The sequence below is a fragment of the Calypte anna genome, chromosome 10 (assembly GCF_003957555.1).
Source record: "Calypte anna isolate BGI_N300 chromosome 10, bCalAnn1_v1.p, whole genome shotgun sequence".
NCBI classification, from domain to species: Eukaryota; Metazoa; Chordata; class Aves; order Apodiformes; family Trochilidae; genus Calypte; species Calypte anna.
The window spans coordinates 1,375,577-1,394,857 of record NC_044256.1 but is presented as its reverse complement, the minus strand read 5'-3'; the positions used below and the strand labels follow the sequence as shown (position 1 = coordinate 1,394,857).

General features: G+C 41.9%; 1 protein-coding gene across 4 annotated transcripts in view; it reads left to right on the top strand.

Annotated features, from left to right (window-relative positions):
• The window catches only part of DAPK2 (death associated protein kinase 2), a 48,190-nt gene extending 31,107 nt beyond the window's left edge, over positions 1 to 17,083 (top strand). For 3 of the 4 annotated variants that reach the window (XM_030456979.1, XM_030456980.1, XM_030456978.1), the window contains exons 5-10: positions 529 to 658; positions 1,781 to 1,829; positions 2,483 to 2,509; positions 5,340 to 5,492; positions 6,790 to 6,835; positions 7,766 to 9,462. In XM_030456979.1, coding sequence (XP_030312839.1) covers positions 529 to 658; positions 1,781 to 1,829; positions 2,483 to 2,509; positions 5,340 to 5,492; positions 6,790 to 6,835; positions 7,766 to 8,401 — 1,041 coding nt within the window. In that variant the 3' untranslated portion in view covers positions 8,402 to 9,462. Of the gene's footprint in view, positions 1 to 528; positions 659 to 1,780; positions 1,830 to 2,482; positions 2,510 to 5,339; positions 5,493 to 6,789; positions 6,836 to 7,765; positions 9,463 to 13,137; positions 13,228 to 13,403; positions 13,485 to 14,281 lie in introns of those variants that run through there. The other variant, XM_008503490.2, reaches the window with a different exon arrangement.
• The last annotated feature ends 2,198 nt before the right edge of the window (positions 17,084 to 19,281 follow it).

Sequence of the window (19,281 nt, the reverse complement as noted above, 5' to 3'; positions counted from 1 at the left end):
CAGCAAATCCATGGGGTCAGGCTGTGACATCTTTCAGGTCTGTTTTCTGGTTTAAGAGGGAACAACATAAACTGAGCTTCTCCTTTGTGTTATGTCACGGTGCTGCTGGGCCAATGACCAGTGATGTATTTTGTCAGATTAGGGAACAGCACACAGGTGTGTGAAAAACTTCTGTCTCCCTGTGAAAGCAAGGGGATCTTTTTTTGATTTTGACAATAGCCATCATTAAGAAAATAAGATTAGGGGTGCTAAGAGGAAGATGGAGGAAGGCAGGTTTTGCGTGACATAAAATCCAAGGAATGTAAGTATTAAGTTTATTTGCTTTGCTTTTATTAAGTTCTGGTCCATTCAGTGATGTCAGATTTCACAGCTGTCATCCCTTTGCAAAAAGAATAAATTGTAAATAGGTAGGCAGAGGTATGTTGTGTTACAGTGTTTAGTGTGTGAAAAAAATAGGCTTGAGAGCTCTGCTGCTTTCCCGAGTTGTTATCAATATAATAAAAAATGTCTATCTTTTGATATTTGCAGCCTGAAAACATTATGCTACTAGACAAGAATATTCCTATTCCACACATCAAGCTCATTGACTTTGGCCTGGCTCACAAAATAGAAGATGGTGTTGAATTTAAAAACATTTTTGGAACTCCAGAATTTGTAGGTGAGTGAATGTTCCTTTAGCTCATATTGCAAGTTTCTTGAGGAAGCTGAGACACCTTTCAGAGTTAAGAAGTGAGGGATAGAGGTACTTTCAATCTCATTTGTATCAAAGGGACTTAAATCTAGAGTTTTATTTTTCTGGAGTAGGGAAAGGTGCTTTCTATAAACCAGATATGCTACTCCTGTGGGAATATGTTGCTACCAAATAAAAAATTAGAGATGTAAATTGAGGAATGAAATCGTGAAGCCTTGCAAATATAAATTGTCATTGTTCACCTCCTGTTTGGGACAAGTAAGTTCTCTACACTGTAGTACAGCAGCACCTGGTTACATGGATATCTCTAGATAAAACTGCCTCACACTGTACATCTGTCAAGTACAAAACTCTCACCTCCCCTTACGTTTTTCCACCCTATTCTTTTTTTTGTTACTCACTGATTATAATTCTAATCTGTCTTGCTTGGGTTTTAGGTTAATCCTACTCCTTTCAGTTACTACTATTTTCAATTAAAGGCATTGGGCTTCTTCTTGGGGGGGTGGGAGGGGCTGGAAGGATAGAATTGTAACTCATATTCCAGTCCAGTTAAACACAACTGTTACAGACACCTTTCTTCATCTCATTACCTCACTTTGGTCTTTTCTTTTGCATGCAGTCTTATAGGAGGTTGGTTTCCAACAAGGAAGTGTTTCTTATAAAGATGATGGGGTTTGACATGGATAGCAATGGTGCCTGGCATGTAATTGCAATCTGTTGCCTAGGGGATAATTCTGACTGGCCATTAGACACTAGGTTTATTGGCACCAGTTAAAACCAAAACAAAATCTCAGATTCTTAGGCATCACAGCATCCTTAGGAGATGAAATAATTTGTTGTTAAATTCTGTACTGTTACTGGTATATAATGTCTGTTTCACCCTCATTCCTGACTAACATTATGCTCCAAGTTACTCTGTGTCATCTCTTCTAGACACCTGTAACCTTGAATTCATGTCAGGCTATAAAAGTAGTGACCATCCTGTAACTGCCTTTATCCTGTTTGGTAGTTCTTGACGTGCTACCTAATGCAGCCATGTATAAATGTTTTACCTCATTTGCTGATGATTGATTTAAATTTTTCTTACAGCTCCAGAAATAGTGAACTATGAACCACTTGGACTAGCTGCAGATATGTGGTAAGTTCTTAACATTTTTCCCAGTTTGCTCTGTATAGAATTCATTCTACTACCACAAATAAAAACCAAACCAAAAAACTGAAGTGCAGATAACTCTTTTTTCTGTCTTTTCATTTTTAATGCATTGTTTTTAGTTAAAGTATAAATGTTTAATTTCTGCAAAATTACAATGAGAAACTTTAATGATGGCTGTGCTAGAGTTAATAGTTTGCCACTGTCCACTGCAGAGGAGCACTCTTTAAAGAAAGCATCTTCCTGCAGTGCTTGTGACAGCTTTATTTATGAGAGAACTGCATACAGAGCAGACCTGTGTACTAATCTGGTCTGCTGAGAAGGCTGGCAAAGGGGAGGTCACCCCAAATCAAACATCCTTGCTTCTGTTTCTTTGTATTCTGATCTGTTCTGTAATAAGTACCTGCAAGAATAGAAATACACAAAAAGACTTCAAATATCCACGTTACTTGAGGTTGTATGTAAAATTCATGTTTTCCCTGCAACCCCATTCTTGGATAGATGTTAGCAGTTACCTAAAGCCACAATGGTTCTCCTGCCCTGCCTGCAAAGCAGCTACCTGGTGACCTTTTCATATTGTGTACCTAAAGAAGAATACAGGTCATAAAGAACCCCTCCAATTAATCTCCTTTGTTTTTCAGGAGTATAGGAGTCATCACCTACATACTGTAAGTACAGTGGATTCAGTACTCTCTAAGTGTTCCTAAAGCTCTAATGCACTGGCACAAAACAGCTCTGCCCTTGAGTCATTTAGGAAAGGAGCTGCACTCATGGGGTGGGGCAGTGCTTTGACTAATGGGCAAATGTTATCCAGCAGCCTTTTCAAGTTTAAATGAAGTGGGGGAAAAGAAGAGATGCATTCTGAGCAGCTTAAGAATAAATGGTACTGGGCATTTCTGCTTCTTATGGGAGCTCATCAGCTTCAGTGGTAGAGGATGGAAAAGCTCAAGCATATTGGTTGCTCACAGAAGGGCTGTGAGAGACCAGTGTGTGGAGAGAAGAGGAACAGAAAATGTGGTAGTACCATTTACAAGGTGAAATGTTTCAGGAGAAAACAGGGAAGTTTTAGTTTGCTTATAAAGGCAGCAGGATAGATGACTATGCATAAATACAGCACCCATATTCAAAAAGGTGAATTTCAGCTGGGATAGGAGCAGGGAAGATGACCCTGGGAACTGAGAATTCATCTTACAGGAGAAGGAAGGGCTTATTAAAGCTAATAAAACAAAAGCTGGTTGGGAATATCATTGTAGTCAGAAAGCATGAGGTAAAAAAAGATCCTTCTTAGATGTATGTCAGTTGGTGATGAGTAAATAAAAGTAGGAAAATGTGACAAGCTCACACTCTCAAAGAAATGAGGTTCCATGGGCATCCCAGGGACAAGACAGATTCCTGGGGGCTGAAGAGTGAAGTGGGGTTCTGTACTGTATCCAGGGTAGATCTGTTGTACTTGATTGGCTTGTTATGATTGCCTTAGTAATTAATGTTGAAAATTGTCCCTCTACAAATGAACAGAAAAAAGAATGTGCTTTTTATGAGGGGAGGGGTCATGCTATGCATGATAATGCTGTGTGCTGGAAATCTGTACACCTTTAACCAGTATTGCCTGGTAATTTTAAAGCCTTTTTGCTCTGAAGAATTCTGAAAGAATGGGGTGTGTTAATTACTGCTCTAGCAAATATGGCAGCAATAGAATGGGTGCCATCATCACATACAGAGATGAAAATGCCTACAGGTAACCACTGGGGTGATTCACTGGGTTGCAAGGGTAAAGCCTTTATTACTGAGGTCTTTGCAGGCACTGAGGCAGGATATGACAAAAGTAATTTGCATTAGGTGTTAAGATGTGAGAATCCTCCCATTTCACAGACCTCAAAACTGAGAATACTCGGAAGGGAACAGAGCACTGTTAGCTTTGCCTTGCAGCAAAATCCCAAGAGGTGGAATTACAGCTACTTCGTGGCACAGTTTGGGGAAAAGGAAAAAGAATCCAAGGCTTTAGTGCAGGTTTCCAAGCCTTATTTTTGGAACAGTGTCCGTGGTCTGTGGTGAGGTGCCTCCTTGTAGCCTTCTTGTGGTTAACAGCAATGGAACAAAAGCTTAAGAGAAGGAGTATGTAAAGCCTGTCAAGAAGCAGCTTAACAAGTGAAATTTACAGCATCAAAGACAACCAGAGGACCTCACTCATGTTGTTTTGTCAGCTGCTTTGGTGTCATTGTATGATTGTAGAGGGAGAGGAAAGAAATACTTCTGTGTGCACAAATGGGTGTTCTGTGGCAAAAATGACATGGGGAGGCTGAGGACTGAGTTCAGTGGCCCAGGTGGTCTCCTCTAGCTTTTTGCTTACCCCCAACTCCCCCCTAAGTTCCAATACAGAGATGAGTAAGGTCATGTAAGCAAGCAGTCTAGTATTTAAAGCCTCAATTTAGATGTCTGTTCCAGTCCTGTTTTGAGCCTGCTGCATCCTGACACTCTGCTATCCAGGCTAGACATAGTAGATAAAAATAATAATAATAATAGCCCTGAAGGTTTAAAAAAAGGGATGAGATCGATTTCCTTTGTATAAATAACATTTCCTGTAACCCAAAATTTTGCAAGTCAGCATCATTGTGGACTAAGGGGGGAGGGCAGAGCAGGAGAAGTCTGCAATGAATCCATTCTGACAGCTGATGTTTTTGGAGCAGGGGTAAGTAGTCATCAAAGATGAAGGCTGTCAGTCACAGCTGAAAGATGGGCAAAGCAGAATGAGAGCTTTTTCTGTCTAAGTAAGGTTAATAAATAGCATTTTATTATGATGATGTCTCCATTATATCCTTGGAATTGGAGTGGATTGCCAACAGAATCAACTTTTGCATTATTGGAAACAATCAGATTTTATTGCAGCCCAAATCCTCCTGGTTTTTGATTCCTTTTAATGAGTAGTGTGGCCCTACCTCTCTGGTGGAGTTGGCCCCTAGGCAAGGCCATGCACCTGTCTTGTGCTCCACAATCACACACTGAATCATGTTTCCAGCTGAGAATGGTCTCTTGGCTGAACCCTCTGAGCAGGGAACTTGTCTGTGGCTTTGTAGACAGCAAAGCAGTTGGGGCTGGCCTTTTACCAAATAAAACTTAGAGAAACACTGCTTTATCTGCTTGGAGATGATAGAAGCGTCTCCTGATGGTCTCTGTGGGTTCACAGGGATGGAGACTCTCCCCAGCTGAAGGTTTTTCTAGTTTGATTAGCAATGATTTCAGTAACACACTTAGTAGAGGCTAATCTCTGCATTTCTGTCTGTGTGCACACATTAGTGCTGCTCTAGGGACTTTCAAAATGAGTCTTGACTTATAACTGCAGGTTAGTGAGCCAGAGCTGGACCTTTTATTTCCCACCTGACATAGCTGCTACAACACAGGATCCACAAAAGTCCTGAGAGTGTATTACTCAGTCACTGTAATTTCATTAGGGGACCTCTGGTGTTTATTTTTCCAATCGATTCTTCTCTCTGGCTTATCTAGGCTTAGTGGTGCATCACCCTTCCTTGGAGAAACTAAGCAAGAAACACTTGCCAACATCACAGCTGTGAATTATGAATTTGATGAAGAATTTTTCAGCAACACCAGTGACCTGGCAAAAGATTTTATCCAAAAACTGCTGGTGAAAGATACACGGTAAGATTCCTTGGTGTCTCTAAGGTAATCTTGGTGAAACACAACCTGGTGAGGGATCTCCAAAGCTTTCCCAGCAGCACGTGTTGCCATTCAAGAGCAAGACAGGGGGGTGCTGCACTCAGAAACCCTTAAAGGAGGAACCAAATCTCCTCAGTTAAATTTTGCTTTCAGGACTGCATTCTCACCTGAGTCAAGCTGCTACAACAGGGTGTGGGGGAAGGGCTGAAAATTGGGTGCAAAATCTCTAGTTCAGGGTAACTACCACTCCAATGCTTCGGTCTGTTGTGAACTACTTGCAAGGAGGTGACATGGTTTCAGAATGTGCTCCCAGTGTGGCAAGGGCAAAAAAATCCTCACATGTGCTCCTGGAGAAATTTTTCTTCTGCAGTTATCTAGTGTATGTGTGACAGCTGTGCAGATCCAGTTTATAGGAGCCACCTATAACCACCTTTTATCTTTTAGTTTTTGTCTTCAATCAGTACACTCAGGAGTAGCATCCTCTTCCCCATAACCTTGTTTGTTCTGGAGACAAGCCAGGCCATTTCAGTTCTTTCTAGTGGCTTCACTGGGAGAGAAAATAGGTATTAGAAAGAAAGAAGCAAGCTTTTTGGTCAAGAGTTCTGTAAATCCCACAGAATAGGCTGGAATAGCCTGATGGGGTCTGACAAGAGGCTTGCACAGGTCTGGCAATCTGTGAAAAGTCAGTGATCCTGCTGTTTGTCCCATGTACAGAGGCAGTCCCTGTGCAGTGCTGTGTTTCTGCCTTTGATTCTCTGTGCTCTTAAAGTGCCACAGTGCAGAAGGAAGTGAGGATTGATTAGGTTTGAAGTGTTGGTCTCAGAAATGTTGCTTTCAGGAAATGGCAGTTCCTGCAGTGAGGTAACATCATGTTCCAAAGGACAGTTTTGATACAGTTAATGCTGTGTATACCTTGATTCAGACATGGTTGAATAGGCAATAGAAAGAATTTATTTTCTAGCATGCAGGATGAAAAAACCCAGAGTAGTAGTTTATCAGTTTTTTTGAAAGGCTACACAAAAATACTGGTAGGTTTTGATCAAGTAAGAACTAAAAATGTATGGGGCAAGGACAGCTCCCTGCTAAAACTTAGAACAGTTACTTAACCACACACAAGCAATGTGTATGCCTCCTGGAGAAACATAACCCTCAAATCTGAGAGCTAGTTCTGGCATTATCTTGATAAGTACAAAGTCTGGGAGAAGTGTGGGTCAATGGTCTTGGGTCCCAGATATTTTTCATCAAGACTGGGTCTTTTTTGTTTGTGTTCTTTTTTTAGGAAACGACTTACAATTCAGGAAGCTCTGTCTCATCCGTGGATCACGGTAAGACTGACTAAAGAGATGTATCTTGTCTTTTACCCTGAGCAAAGCAGAGATGATATTCTCACTCTTACTGGTGTGTTTAATGGGAAAGTGTGCTCTAAGTACTTAGTGACCCTGTGTGTCTCAAAGAGATGTACTGGGAAGAAATTGGTTGGGTCTGACTTAATTTTTGCTTTTCTGTGAATGAGAGATGAGTGCATGATTGTAACTTTCAAAAAGAGGGTGACAAAGCTTGGATGTTTGTTGCACGTTACATTATCCTGAACTGGACTGGCCTTTGGAATTTTCCATCCTTCTTTGTTTGCATGGACATACACTGTGTGTTGGGTTTAGTGCTTTCTTGATTAAGAGTTGTAGCAATGTGTACCAATGGCTGTACCATTTCTCTCAAGAGAATACCATTTCTCTCAAGATACAACTGCTGTACCAAGTGTGTTGATTTGCTTATATTTGTCTCTCTGTATTTAGTTTTTGATCATAAATACTGCTTTCTTTAGTGGAGAAGTCATTGAAAATACTTTTCACTAATTGCAGCATGGCTAATGGGGATGTTTGACATTCAGTTTTTGCTCTGCATTGCACAAAACATTAACTGGAGTGTTTTCAGGACTGTTATTTTTCCCCTTACAGATATAGCTTTGAGACTTAAATGCTAAAAATCAACTAGGAAAAAATATTGATCCTCTTATTTACACTTACCGCGTTGGAACGAATGCACGTCACTTGTCATGTTGATTTTTGGGCTTGTGTGGTGTTGTTATTTCATCTGTTTGTTTGTTTTATTAATCAAATGCATGAAGGAAAATCCATGGGAGCAGAGAATCTCCCAGCATGGTGGAAGTTCAGGCTGCATCCATTGTGTAGAGTTCTTGCATTACTGCGCTGTCTCGTGAATGTTGAGTAATTCTGGTTCCTCTGATGACTCACCAGCTGAAAGAAGAAGCAAAAGTCCAAGAAAACAAGAAGATTGAGACCCCCCAGCTGAAGACAAAACGCCTGAGGGAGTACACCATAAAGTGCCACTCGAGCATGCCCCCCAACAACACCTACATCAACTTCGAGCGCTTCGCGCGGGTGGTGGAAGACATTTCACGGACGGAACGGGGCTTTGGCACTTTGGCTGCATCCCACGATTCCTTACAGGAGGACATTGATGCTCTGGTTTCCATTTACAACGAGAAAGAAGCTTGGTATAAAGAAGAGAACGAAAGTGTGAGGCACAAGCTGTCCCAGCTCAAGTATGAGTACCGTAAAGTGGAGTCCCTGAAGAGACATCTCCACGATGACATCCAGAGTGTAGGCTCCAGCCTCACAGGCATCACTGGGAAGTATGCTGAGCTGCAGAGGCACTACGAGTCTCTCAGCCAAGAACTTTCTGAGGAACTCAAGTGGATGCAGGACTTAATGAGTAGTTTTCAACTGGAAAGTGAAGCCTTTGTGAATGGAAACTTGGACTCTGTTTTCAACAAGGATATCAATGAGTCCCTAATAGAGCTGTTAAACAGGTCTCGCTGTGAAGAATTCCTGGCAGGGCTGAATCTTGGTGTAGCAGAATCAAATCAGTAAGGTTGTAGATGGGGTGAGGCTCAGGGTTTGGTGATGTGCAGCAGTTTAAAAAGTTTTCAGTGCATAGATTCTACAAAAAAACCTCATCACTTAGAACTAAAAGAGAAATTCCAGTGTATTGCCCGAGTTGCTCAGCAAAACTGTGAAGTCCCAGTGATTTGTAGAACTGATGTTGTTTTACCACATTTGGTGTCTGAACTCAGAGGAACCGGATTATAAGGGTTACAGACACATTTAACCCTTCAGCCTTTTGCTTTGCCTCTCTCATACTTCTTCATGTATTATGGTTTCTGAAGATTACTAACTACTTAATTTGGAAAAAGGAGTAGGTTAGTCAGGACTTACTAGAAGCTGGGTTTCTGGAAACTAAAAAAATCTTTTGATAGCATCTTTGTTGGATGAAGGAGAGTCATATAGACCTGCTGCAGGCCATATGACTGTATGAGAGAAATATTTGAGAAGTTAAAATCTATCCTGTTGAAAAAAAAACAAAAAACCACCCCAGTGTAGTAATTAAAGGCAGTACTTTTGTCATCAGCAGCCATCTTACAGAGAATTTCCAAAAAGCTAAGTTTATTTTTTAGGCCAGTTATGCAGGGTGAAATCCTGTACCATCCAAGGTGTTAGCTGCTGATTAATTCTTTATTTGAAAATTCAGATGAGTTTGGTGTCTTATACCAAAGAAATCCTATTCCAAAGACACAACTGGGAACTTGTAGTGAACTGATCAAAGAACTGTGTATGTAATTTTGCAGTGCAGATACTAATTTGTGAGTGATAACATAAAGCTCTGGTTTGTTTTCTACCATAAAGATGACAAAACTACAACTAATTTGATCTGTGGTGTGGGATTAGAGATTAGTGTTCTTGCTGTGAAGGTATTTTGTTGTTTGCTGTCCTGTTTGGGTTTTTTACGTTTTAGAAAGTGAAAAACAAACAAACAAACAAAAGTTGGCCCAAATGTGAATCATGCCCTGCTGTCTTTCTGATGATACTGTAATAATATGCACAGATACCCATCTCATTTCTGGACACAATAAATAATATTTATGGAGGAGGAATTTGTTCCCTGATGGTGTAGTTGGTGACTGAAAAAGAGATGTCAAGCTTCTGTGTACTGAAAAGAGCTGCCAGCCTAGCTTCTACACCTGGTTCACAGCCCCTTTGCTCAGCTCTGTGAAGCAGCTGCAGGAATCAGTAAGATGATTCCCTGCATCACTGCTCCAGTCCATCTAGAGTGGATCCTATATATTTACATATATATATATATATATATACATATACATAAGAATATGTCTTCCAATGCCCAGGCTTCCTTCTTTTCCAGAGAAGTGAATGACCTCACTAAATAGAGCTGTCGATGTTCATAATATTATTAAGGATAATGTTACTGTAATTAATGGCAACATTATTAAGGATAGTGTTTCCTACTTTGGGATAAAAGACACAAGCATGCTCTCATCCAGTCTGTGCACAGGGGAGCCATCACTGCCATTTCCTTGTAAAGACATGCAGAGGCTGCTGCAAATCTGGTGTTAGAAACAGTGCTTCAGTTGGGGTGTTACTCCTGTGATACTAGGCACTGAAGGATGGGAACTGGATGTACTCTCTAGCGTTTTTCTTTACATGAGATGTAAAATTTTCAAAAGCTTCCAAGTAGTCTGGATAGCCAGGAATGTCCCTAGCAAGCTGGTGCTGATGGCTGGGGAGGATGGGGCTCTACTGGGACAAATGATAGTGAGAATTTTACTTCTGTGCATTTTTTATTCTCTCCAATGCTTCGGTTGGCATTTCTGCATCAGGTTTATTCGAGCTGTAAGACCCCCAAAATACTGTCCAGGGCAACTAGAACACAGGATTTTTTAATAAGGGAGAGAGTTTTAATTCTTAGAAAGTAACTTAAAGCTTCACGAGCGTTAATATCTTCCGAGAAGCCTCTCTGGATTATGCCATCCCTCAGCTGAAACAATACTGTGATTCTGAGATCTCATACTCTCTGTTTGTTTATATCTTCTTTGTGAACAAATACACTTGATGAAAAGCAGCATTAAGTAGGGCTGCTCTTCCTGAGCATGTGTGAGTGAGGTTGCTGTTGTTGTGGCTCAGGTCACTGCCACACTGCTTTTGAGAAGGTGGTCTGATGATTGAGAAAATGACCCCAGCACTGCTTGGCAGGCAAGGTGGAAATGGAAAGGCAGTTAATAACAAGTCTGGAGTAGGGTCAGTGAGCTCTTGTGATTCAGTGATGGTTCTGCTGCAGAAAGGGCACTCAGAAACTTTTCATTATGATTGTACAGCTGGCATTAGCCAGTGACATATTTTTCAGGTTGGAATTGATTTCTCCTCAGTGTTTTGTTGCACCATGCAACATGAGGAAATGATATTTAATGCTTAAATGTCCCTGTTCTTTTGTATACAAGTGGTGTGTACATCTAAATGACAAAGAGGCCTAGCAGGTAGGTTGGCTCCTTGAATTACTGCTGACATATCTGTGCAAATGTACCTGTAGCATTTAGTGAGAAAAGTGAATTTGCTGTCTCATAAAGATTATAAAGTATTTGCTTAAAAAAAAACCCAAAAAGTTTAAATCCTCACTGGTGTGTTTTCCATTGCCCTTTGATGCTCTTGCTTTTTCAGGTGATTGCATTACAGTTCAATATAAGTGTTTCTGGGTTACCCATCTCTTAGATATGCAGATCAGAACTGTTGGAATGATTGTCACTCCACAATCTTTCTGGCCTTTCTCTTTTTCCTTTTACCCGATCAAGTTTTGAACTTATTTTTCTCTCAATCTGTTAGATACAGTTTTATGGTCTGTGAGATTGTTTTGGAGTTCACAGATGCTTTTGTGAGGTTGTTTTGGAGTTCAGAGAGACTTTGTTGTCAGAAGGACAGTGCCAGGTTTTGCAGAATATCTGTTGCTTTAACACCAGATGCCATCCAGAAGTTTTAGGCACATGCTTGAGTTCTTATCTCTCTATATTTTTTTTTCTTTTTCTCCATACTGAGATATTGCAATTCTTTTGTCATGTGTTTATTGCCAGGGTATCAGTGTATTGTGATGTCATACTCTGGGTATGGATAAAGAACAAAGCCTGAGGTTTTTCAGGTATTATTTAACATGTGTCCTTGTCACTAATACTAAATGACAGACTTTTTCCTGTTTTATTACGATGTTGTCAACAAAACATACTGGAGTGAGTTTGATGGAATGCTTTGGAAATGAGTAAAAGGTTGGAGTGTGTTTCAAAGGGGGAGAGACTGAAAGAGCTGGGATTGTTAAGTGGCAAAGATAGATGATTTGGGGAGGATCTTTTCAATCTGTATAAATATGTGGTGGAATCAAGTACAGAAAACAGAGCCAGGTTGTCCTCAGTGGTATCCAGTAACAGGACAAGAGGCAATGGACACAAATTGAAATTCCCTTTAAACATTAAAAAAAAGCAAATAAGCTTGTTTACTAAAGGAGTACTCAAACACTGGAACATGTCACCCACAGGGGTTGTGTAGTCTCCATCCTTTGAAAGGAAAAGGGATATTCTTTGGTACCAGTTAAGTATTTGGGTTGTAGCATGTTCTGAAGTTATCCCACGTTTCACATTCACATGAATTCACATGTTCTCCAACCTCAGACCCTAAGTGACTGCCTCAGACTTACCTATGTACCTTTGAACTCTTTATAGCACAGCACAATTTCTTAATTCTTTCCTTCTATGATGGAAAGATTCTTCCTTCGTTCTTCTATCAGAAATCCTTCTGATTTCCTTCTTAAATCAGCCTGCTAGAAGAAAAACCTGTAAAAGCACCATCATTCAGAAAAGATGTGCTAGAATAGAATGAAGAGCAGCATGCTGGAAGTTGTGAAAGGGCCCTAATGCAACTTAGTTTTTAAAGTCTTCTTCTAAATGGTAAACTATGAAAATTTCTATCTGAACATTTAGAGGAGATGGCACAGGATCTCACTGGTGTGATGATGCTGAGTTCCATCCTGTTGGGTCCTGATTTTTAAGGAGCACATGCAAAACCTGTGAGCAGCAGTGTGCTGCAGTGCTTTTGATGCACTCATGTCAGCTCTATCTCCTTTCTCTCAGGCCTCTGTGGAACTTTTTTGGTTTTCTCCCAGTGCCTTTCAAAGTGGAGGACATGAATAAAGAAAGGCCAGTTGAAATGGACTCAGTACAGAGAAAATGGACATGGTGCAGGTGTGCACTAAGAAGTCCCTCCCAACTTTACCAAGTGAAAGCATAGCCTTAGCACCCTCTGGCACACCAACCCCCTTTACCCCCTTAGTTACCTCTCTCTTTTGTTTGGCTTTTCCACATCCTGTCCTTTGTTTAAAAAAGCTGTTTCCAGACTTTTTGTTTGTTTTTTCATGTGAATCACTATGAAGCAGAAGGCAAAAGAGGCCAAAGTCCGTGCTATGTGATACACCTTGTTTTTTCCAGGTCTAGAGGCTGGAAAGGGGCAACAGTGGAAATTCTCACAACTATTTTTTCCACAGTGCCAAGTGTGACCACTAGACTGTACACTAGTTTTAGGATTTTGTTTGAAGTCAAAGGGGTCCTATCCAAGCATAAGGTGGACTAGATTGAATTATTTTTCTTCTGCTTTCCCCTATATGAATCAACAGCTTTGCCAGCCAGCATTGTTTGGTTTTTTTAAAACCAGCTCTAGAACACATGTATTGGATGCATGAAAGTGAGCCAAGCAGTAAAATGTCTCTCTTTATCTTCTAGCCAGTGGACAAGCAACAAGCTTTGGTTCGGCAATCATCTGTTGTTAACATGGAAAGCTTCAAAAGACAATATGCTAGGAGGAGATGGAAGGTATGACTGAGAGCCTTTAAACCTTTCTCTGTAAGGCTTCCCAGGCCTGCTGGGTTCAGAGGGCAAGATGGAGCTTGAATTTAAAACTAATATGCAGTAGATAAATGAAATGTATTTGGAACTGTCTGCACAGTGTGTGTGTGTGGTCAGATTCTCACTCTTCCCTCTCTCTGCAGCTTTCTTACCACATTGTCTCACTGTGCAACCACTTCTCTCGTTCGCTGGTGAAAAAGGTCCTACTAGAGGATGAAAGTTTGGTACGTACGTGGCTCAGAGGGGAAGAAGGGAAGGACCAGTTTTCATAGAATCATAGAATTGGCTGGGTTGGAAGGGACCTCAGAGATCATCAAGTCCAACCCTTGATCCACTCGAACTGCAGTTCCCAGCCCATGGCACTCAGTGCCACATCCAGGCTCTTTGGAAAGATCTCCAGACACGGAGAATCCACTCCTTCCCTGGGCAGCCCATTCCAATGCCTGATCACCCTCTCCAGAAAGAAATTCTTTCTAATCTCCAACCTAAACCTCCCCTGGCACAACTTGAGACCCTGCCCTCTTGTCTTGCTGGAAGTCGTCTGGCATGTCCTTACGTGGTTGCACAGCCCTACAGGATGGCAGTGTTTTAGAATGGGAAACACGATGGGACCAGGACATCCCTTCTCCGTCTTTAATGCTGCTGTAAATTGTGTTATTGTGACAGAAATGTGGGGCAGAGAGGTGGCTCTATAAACCCATCAGGTGCTAGCCACATTTATTTTGTAGAGGAGCAGCATGGAGGATTCACATTATGTTTGGATACCATATCAGTGACCATGCTGTCTGTCTGAGAAATGAGCAGTTGTGGAGAGTCTGCCCCCACTGCTCTTGTGCCCAGCTGTGTGATGGGAGTTTGGGGGCCCCTTGCAGTGCTTGGGACTTTCTGGAATGAAATTCTGTGAGATTTCTATTTGGTCTCCTTTTCTCCACACACGATACACTGATAATGTTAGAACATCACGTTAAGGAGGATGGTATCTCATTTCTGTAACTGAAACACTGTGGGCTTTCTGTTTCAGAGAAACTGTGAGAGTGACAATGAGGATCTTTCACAAAGAAAAGCCACTCGTCAGAGGAGGAGCAGCATATCATAATGTGATGAGACTTCCACGGGCAGGAGACGGAGGAAACTCAGCTGTGCTGAAAAAAGCAGCTCTGACTTCTTGTCTGAACCCTTGGTATGATGCTTCTCAAACAACACCTGCAGCTGGATGATGTCCTTAAATGCCTAGTGAGCATTTTAGAAAATTGGGAATCCAGATTCCCATGGAAATGCCACAGCACAAGCACCAACTGGAGTGCTTTTGTATGTTGAGCTTTTCATTGATACTTCAATCTATTTGTGGTATCAGCTGCACTCAGGGCGTGAGGTTTCTACTGATGTTCTTTCACATTCCGTGCAATGATTACGACTGTGTGCATTGTTTCATTCAGGGAAATTGTTACTGAGTCTTAAGGAAAAAAAAATAATACTGTTTTTATATTTATAGTAGCATAAATATCTGATGGCAGATATCTGGCAGGTTTTGTTAGCTGTAGACAGTACTCACTGCTGTTGTCACTGAAGAGAAAAATAATTGTGCCACTGTGTATCATAACCTTGATCTTGTGAACCTAGCAGTAAACAGTTGTGTAGTGCAGTAAGAACTGTGCTCTGGCATCGAGTTTGGCTGAAGATGAACACAACTGCCACTGGTTGTGCAACTGATTGTGGCCACTGGTAAGCCATTTTTAGATGAAAAAAAGAATAATTCTGTAGTGTTTTACTTGCACCCAAATATATTCTGTTTTTACAGAATGATGGCAGGGTGTTTTACCAAAGCAGGGCACTTGAAAACCCAAGGTATATGAAGAAAAATACTTTATTAGACTTTTATTATTGTTTTAATTTATTGTCAGCAAATTGGATATTCATTAACACCAATTTGTATAGGTGCTGTTTATGTGCAACCCAAACTGCAAATATCTGTGTTTTATTCAGTGAGTTGTATCCAAAATTGAGGAATTAAGCACTTTGATGCTGACATAACTTCTTGTGCTAGGAAGTTGCATCATTTTAACTGTACTAGTTTCTAAGCCAGTATTGTTCAATTGGTACCAAAAATGTGCATAAACTAGGTTATTTTTTTCATTGAATATATTAGTTGTTAGAAGTACATATTTATTTTGCTACTTAATAAATTAAAAATCAGAAAGCAAGCCTACTAGAAGCAGCTACAGATTGATGAGGGAAAGGATGGGTTTGTTAGGCTGAGCTTTTGGAGCTGAAGATGTAAACTGATATTGAAAACTGGTATCAGATCAGTTTTGCAGGGATTCAAGTTTTAAAGAAAGAAATAAAAATGTGCCACTTTTATTTGTAGCTTTGTATACTTGCCTAGGCAGAGATTAAAATGCAGGTGATGAGAGAGTATTGATTTTAAAGGAAGGAAATGTATGAGAAGCATTGGAGGAGAAAGGCAGAAAGTAGGATTTGAGGGGAGAAACATGAAATGAAGGAAGGAGATGGTGAGGGGGAAGACAGCAGTGGAGAAAAATGAGTGTGAGAGGAATGTGTATGGAGTGGAGGTGAACCTGGGCTGGGAAAGCTGAAGGAAGGGCAAGAGAATGTAGGTAGAGAAAGAGAAAGAGAATGTAGGTACAAGAAATTACACTGCATTTTGATGCTATTTATTTAGTTTCCTTTTGTGTCTTGTGCTGCTGTAGCCTGTGTCATGTGCCTGGTCAAGAGATAAGGAGCAAGGGGATTGGGCTTCTCTTCACATTCAAGTAAAAGGTGTATTATCTGTATAATCTTTGAGACAGAATCCTCATAAAGTGCTGTAATAATGTGTGTATAATGAGAGAGCAGTAATGTGGAAAACTGTTGTTTCATTGTCTGGAGGGAATCTTTCATAAATAAAACACTAAAAAAAATATATGGACAAAAAGCAGCCCAGCTTACCTACCAGATTTTGTTTCCTGCTTTTCCTGTTCTCTGTGCATTACCATTAGGTCACTTCCTGGGCTATGGAAAACCTGAATTTTCCTGAATTCCTGGAGCTTCAAAATACCTTCATTTTCCAAATTAAGAGTTTGCGGGATGTGTACATAAATGCATAGTAAGGGCTGTGTTAAAACACCTTTTGGATCATTGCCTCAGAACTGGGCTCTGACAGTAATAAACTCTTTTCTTCTCACACAAAATCCTTGCCACTACTGAGCGTGTTGGGATGCAGCAGAAGGGCAGACAGAGGAGAGCAAGGCAGCATGAAGCCATAAGCTCCACTCCTTAAAGAAAGATGTAAGGTGGTGTCCTAACAGAGACATGAGAGACAGCTCATGGTGTTTGGCCTTCAGTCAGTCATCTTTGTGCCCAGGTCAGGTAAGGACAGCAGTGGTGACTTCCTCACAGGGATGGCCTTTCTCTGGGGCATTCCATCCTTCTGGCCTTTCTCTGGGGCTCTCCATCCTTCTGGAGCTTCCCCTGGCTCTCGAGTGATGTGGCACTTATGGCACAGAAACCACGAGGAGCCAAACTCTTCCCTGACTGTTCCAGACAGGAGTGCTCTGTGGGTGTATAACCTCTTGTTTTCAGGGCTTATGTTAGTGGTTTTTTTTAGGAAGAGTTATTTGTTTGGGTTTTTTTCCTAGATTTGCTGTTCTCTGTATTTATTGCCCTATTTTGATGAGGTGGAAATTCAGCCCTGCTCCAGGGATGCAGGGTCTGAACTCTGGAGGACACTTTCCTCAGTGCAGGAATTAGTTTAACTTTTTGCCATTGGTGGCTTTTCAGGGACAACCCAGAGGTTCATTTTTATTAAGGGAAAGCAAAAAAAGAAAGAAAGAAAGGAAAAAAAAAAGCACAGAAGGGAAGGGGGTGGTGAGAGGGGAGATGTAGTACATGTTAGTGAAACAATTCGTTACAGAATTCACGTTGGTGGGGGAGAAAAATCTATTTTCTGTTATTATTTTTAAGCAATAGGGAACCTGGAGATAAGTGATAGTCTGGGGAAAAAAGCAGGTATTTTAATTGAATTTTTTATTGTTATTTTAGTGGTGATGTTTTAAGAAATGCATGCCTATATTTTTATTCAAAGAAATACTGATTTTAATGTGGCTGAATATAATAGAGACTGTCAAAACCAAGCAATATATTTGTTACTCTGATTTGCTAATAAAATTCGGCAAAGCAGGGCGAGTGTCTTGCCTGTCTTTCCCCACCACTTGGTGTGTGTTTGTGTGTGTGTGTGTGTGTGTGTGTGGTTTGTCCCTCGGAAGGGCGAGACCCTCTTGTCGCCTCTGACATCGCGACATGCGGGTGACACGGCCCCTGTGCGGCCGGCGGGGCGGTTCGGCTGCCGCTCCCCTCAGGGCTGCCCCGGCCCCCCGCATATTCGGGAGCCGCCCCGGGGCAGCAGGGACGCGGGTTATCCCCCCGGCTGCGGGGGGCAGCGGCTCTCCTGCCTCCCTGGGAGCCATCAGGGGAAGTCCCACTCTGGGGGAGGCAGCGCAGGGGGTCAGGGAGAGGGGTCTTGGAGCCGCTGGCCTCAATCGTTGGGCGCTGAGAAGATGGAGGCGCTGCCCTGAGAGGCGGGAGCGGGTCCGGCAGCACCGGAGCCTCCTGCAGCAGCCGCCGCCATTACCCCCCGCACCTGCCGGGTGCTCCCCGCGGGGAGCTGGTGCTCGCTGGGGGGAAGGGGGGGATTCCATTCGCTGTGCATCTGCTGACTTTCTCGTCTTTTAATAAGTGGTGGTGTTTCTATCCACATTTATATGGAGACCAGGGAGCTCTCTGTGGCAGGGGTAGAAGAAGGTGTGTATTTAACTGTGCTCAGCTGAGAATTGAAGAGGACTTGGAGGCGTTAAGTGTCCCCTTCGTTTTTCCCTATGGTCACTCTGTGAATTCGTTAACATTCTCTGTATTTTACACTTAAATGTCTACACTGTCCTCTCCTAAACCTCAAAAGTGACCGATTTGAGTGCTTGAGTGGTCGGTAGTGTGTTGTTTGCAGCGTGCATGTTTCAGTGAGTTGGCAGCAATGTAGGAGCTTATCCAGGTAGAGCTAACCCTGCGTCAGGGATGGCAGTGCCCCAGCCCGAGAGGTGACACCGGGTCTGAGGAAGGGGTATTCCAACAGGCATCACCCAGCTGGGTCCCTGTGTGTGTTCAGGGACTTGAAGTTTGGAGGTGATGAGCTGAGAGCATGAAGGTTTCAGAGGGGCAAGAAGCCATGGCCCTCATCAGAGTGAGCGCCTCGCTGAGGGAAGGGTGGGCTGAGGAGAAGCCTTGGGGACACTAATGGGGTAGAGCTGTGGCCTTGTGACAAAATGGGAAGGGGCAGCTGAGCTGGGGTGGGGGTGGTGTTTGCACAGGAACCCCATGCACAGGGTACCCCATGTCAAACGCGAGGCTGTGGGGTTATTCAGAGGCTGAATAGTGCAGATATTTGGCTCTACATGCACACCAGAGCACTTCCCTTCTCAGGGTTCTCCTCACAGTGTCATTGCTGCAGTAGTTTGCTGTTGCTTTTGAAAGGTTCTGTGAGGAGACTCACTGAGCTTTATCTTTTTGTAACACTCATCACAGGCCTTTTCGCTGTCTGGAGGTATCTGCTCAACAAGATCAGGTAAGAAAAACTCCTGTCAACAGTTCTTAAAATCCTTTTTTTTTTTTTTTTTTTTCCCTCTGAGGACGAGCTTCATGAGGTATGTATGATGCTTTGTTAAAAATGATTTTTTGAGGTATCCTGTAGTAGTGTGTAAATTGTCTTAATGTAACAATTATTCGGGAAAAAGAATTTCCAAGTAATTCGTCTGCCTTTTAAAATCTTTTTACTCTGGAAAATGTTGTAAAGTGCTGGTATGAAGTTTGCATTTCGTTAGATTTATTATTTTGAAACGTGCAAGAGCTTTTCTAGTACTTAGATTAAAGCTTCTCATGCAGTTGACAAAGGGCAGGAAGCACAAAATTAAGTTTAGTCTTAGTTATGCGATTCAAATAACAGAAAGCAATTTAAGGATAGAGTTTTGGTCTCAG